The sequence below is a fragment of the Typopeltis vanoorti genome, chromosome 19, assembly GCF_054136105.1.
Source record: "Typopeltis vanoorti isolate ZY-2024b chromosome 19, IOZ_Tvanoo_1.0, whole genome shotgun sequence".
Lineage (NCBI taxonomy): Eukaryota > Metazoa > Arthropoda > Arachnida > Uropygi > Thelyphonidae > Typopeltis > Typopeltis vanoorti.
This window is the reverse complement of record NC_143567.1, coordinates 93044813-93048358: the sequence shown is the minus strand read 5'-3', so window position 1 is coordinate 93048358 and position 3546 is coordinate 93044813. Positions and strand designations below refer to the sequence as shown.

At 34.9% G+C, this 3546-nt stretch overlaps 1 protein-coding gene across 1 annotated transcript; it reads right to left on the bottom strand.

Annotated features, from left to right (window-relative positions):
- Positions 1 to 424: 424 nt before the first annotated feature.
- Positions 425 to 1972, bottom strand: LOC150096348 (cytochrome P450 3A28-like). The gene has a single exon (XM_090409037.1). The coding sequence runs from the start codon at positions 1970 to 1972 to the stop codon at positions 425 to 427; it is 1548 nt and encodes a 515-aa protein (XP_090265163.1).
- Between the last annotated feature and the right edge of the window lie 1574 nt (positions 1973 to 3546).

Here is a 3546-nt window from a genome sequence, read left to right as displayed (position 1 = left end):
CATGCAATTTTGTATTGCATTTAGGAATAACTCCTTATTATCAGATATTCTATTGTTGTTATGTCGGTTTTCTTATATAGTATATTTTTATTTATGGGTTCGTTTACCAAAGGCTTTGATTCTTCGTTTGGTGCTGTGGCCTGCCAATTAATGATACTATACACTTAGGCATATACATCAGGGTTGTTGTGATGGACAGACTGAAGATATTTCGTACCAATTTTCAATTTTAATGTTGGCTTGTATATAAACTACAGTTAAGGCTAAACACGCCTTTTTATCATACATATATGATATTGGTACTTCGTGTACTTGAAGCCTTGTTTTTCGTTTAAAAAAATAAAAATAAATAAATATTTAAATTCACGCATGTGTTTCTTAGAATCTATTACGTTTCTTATCACCTCATAAAGCGATAATGCTATCATTTTTTTCTCGGTACAGCAGTTATAAATACACCTCTGGCTGGGTTTACAATGGTTGTCGGACAACACAGATGAATGGGATCATCGGTTTTCTCACAGGGCAGCAACTCGAAATTTAGCACAAGTCTAGCAACAGCTAACTTAGACTCCAAAAGTGCGAATCTCATTCCAAGGCAGTTGCGTGAACCAATTCCAAAAGGTATAAAAGTCATGGGATCAATTTTATTCTTGTTTTCTGGAGCAAATCTTTCAGGATTAAAAGTCCATGGATCTGGCCACAACTCCGGGTCATGATGGATGTCCCAGATTGGAGCGACTATAGATACTCCTTTGGGAATCATTTGGCCATTGATGGTCATATCTTCTTTACATTCACGTTCTACGAAATTGGCCAGTGGTGGAAACATTCGCAATGATTCCTTAATAACTTGATCAAGGTACTCAAGGTTCTGTATATCCTCATATGTAAGATGTTTTTCATCTTGGAGATTGCTTGCTAATTCTTGGTAGAGTTTTTCCTGGACATCAGGATGCTTAATTAAAAGATACGACGTGAAGGCAAGAGATGTGGATGTAGTTTCAAAAGCAGCTAGCAATAAAACGTATGCATTTGACACGATTTCTTCGTCGGTGAGATAGGAACTCTTCTCATTATTACCATGATAATTAATACCATCTTCTGATGCATCCATTAATAACTGGAGCAAATCAGTTGCACGTTGCGTAGGATTTTCTCTTCGAAATTTTATAACATGCTTCACGTTCGATACTACCATTGAAGTCATTTTTCCACTTGTCATGTACTCAGTGATGAATCCCATCAATTTAATAAGTATTGGAAACATAATGGCATTCTTCACAACAATGTTATTGGCATACTGAAAAAAGTCTTTGACAGCCTTTAAGAAAATATCGTATTTATTTTCTTGGCAGGATATCTTCATCGCTAAAGCACACTTAGCAATCACATCTAGGCTTAGTGCTTGAAAGGACAAACAAACGTCAAACATTTCGTTTCTTTCAGAATGCTTCTCAATACCTTTGATAAACAAATTTACTTTTTCGTTAATAATCTGTGTCATGTGTTTAATTTTGCCACTGCTGAATGCGGGTGTTATGGCTTTTCGTACATCTTTCCATCTCTGGTCTCTAAGGAATACCACACTATGCGAGAATAGACTTATCACACCAAATAAATTTGGTCGATTAATGAAATTCTGAGACTCTTTGATCAGTGCTGTCTTTAATATGGACAAATCTTTTACGTAAAGACGTGGATGAGCGCCAAGATAAAAACCGTAGACATCTCCATATTTCTTTTGCCACTGGCTCATGACGTGATTTGGAGTTTCGGCTGTTTGCAAATGAAATAGATTACCAGCCAAAAAATTTGGCTCAGGTCCAGGAATTTCAAAGTGTTTGAAGAGTTGCAGATCTCGCTTTCGTTGGAAGATCCAAAGTATTACAAATGTTGTTGTTACAAACAGCAATATGGTTGTGAGATAACTGGACACGACTTCCTGCACATTCACTGCAGTTGAATCCATCTTTAGTAGCAGTCTGCAAATAAAAACACAAAAAAAGTTAATTTTTGTACATTTGTTAAATAATAAAATAGACGTTTACCGTGAACAAATAAGGAATACTTTTATTTATCAGATAACTGGACAATACCTCATAGGAATGCAATCGAATGGAGTAAGCTATATTTTAATAAATAAGTGTAATTATTTATTAAAATACAATATCAGTATATTCAGGTCCACTTGGTTAGTATAGTGTCTATGCGATTCGCAAACATATGCATGGGGAAGGAGTGTCCTGCGTTCGATTCCTGGCGCCGATGTGAGGAGCCTAAGGATTTTTTTTTGCCATAACGAAGTTAGCCGGTCTTGGACAACAGAGTTTTTCTGCCCAGTTTATCTGGGATTTTTTCCTCCTTCAAGTTGGCAAAATGGCCCCGTTAACACACGCAGCTACACACATAGAATAAACCGGGTGGCATAGGGCTAGTCATCTTGTCCTCAGAATGGGTACGACTAACAAGGGCTTAAGATAGCTCTGTAATAGGCCAGTAGGCCTAACACGTAGAAGGGAGGAGAAGAAGAAAACCACTTTATATGTTGAATTGGCTCTGTCTGTTAAATAACACTAGTTTTAATTCAAGTCGATTCAACTTTAATAAGAATCTCTGAGGAGAGATTTTTATTAAAAATAAAAACACCTTGTAGCAACTTGTATAGGTAAAATTGATAAGGCTCTGTATTACTAAAACCTTAGTATTTAGGGTCTAGCTGCTCACTGAGGAGACCTCAAAAAAGGTTGAAACCAGTCTGGGTAGTGACCCCACCCATAATGTATTGCAGTATACATCTTTTACTGAGATGTGCTTTACATTATGGGAAATACTAAGAATAGTGATCAGAGCTTTACCCACCTTTACAGTGAGTTGCCCTGGTGTTGTACCATCTTTAGGCTTGAACTATGTTTAAGGTGCAAACTTAACTGTTTGCTTACTTGGGATTAGGAGTTAAATAACCAAGCTTATAAAATTACTTGGTAACCCTAATGTATGTATGTATACATATATATATATATATATATATTTTTTTTTAAGTCAGCGAATTCACACACAATTTATTTATTTATTTATTTCACCAGACTTAAAGAAAACACTCGTACTAAATTCTAACAGCAGGACTGTTAGAATTTAGTTATTTTACAGAGAGACAGTAAAAATTTTAACCCATCACATTAGTAAAACTCTTAAAAAGTTTGGTGTAGAAAAGAAGGTACATTTTTTTTCTTTCCAAATATTTGTACATGATAAAAGTTTAAAAACATGTGACTGGCAGTCGAAACTTTTTTTCATAACTTAACACATACTATTCCATCAGGGGAATGAAAAAAAGACAGATGCAATAGCTAATAATATAATTGTGTCTTAAAAACTTTTATGCTGTTTCAAAAATAAAGAGAAGGTACATTTTTCTTTTCTTTACAAACATTTGTACATGATAAAATTTTAAAAACATATGACTGGCAATCGAAACTTTTTTCAAACCTTGACAACACATACTGTTTCATTAGGAGAATGAAAAAAATAAGACAGATGTGATAG

Coding starts and splice junctions, on each gene's coding strand:
- LOC150096348 (XM_090409037.1), bottom strand. CDS start 1,972: ATGGATTCAACTGCAGTGAATGTGCAGGAAGTCGTGTCCAGTTATCTC.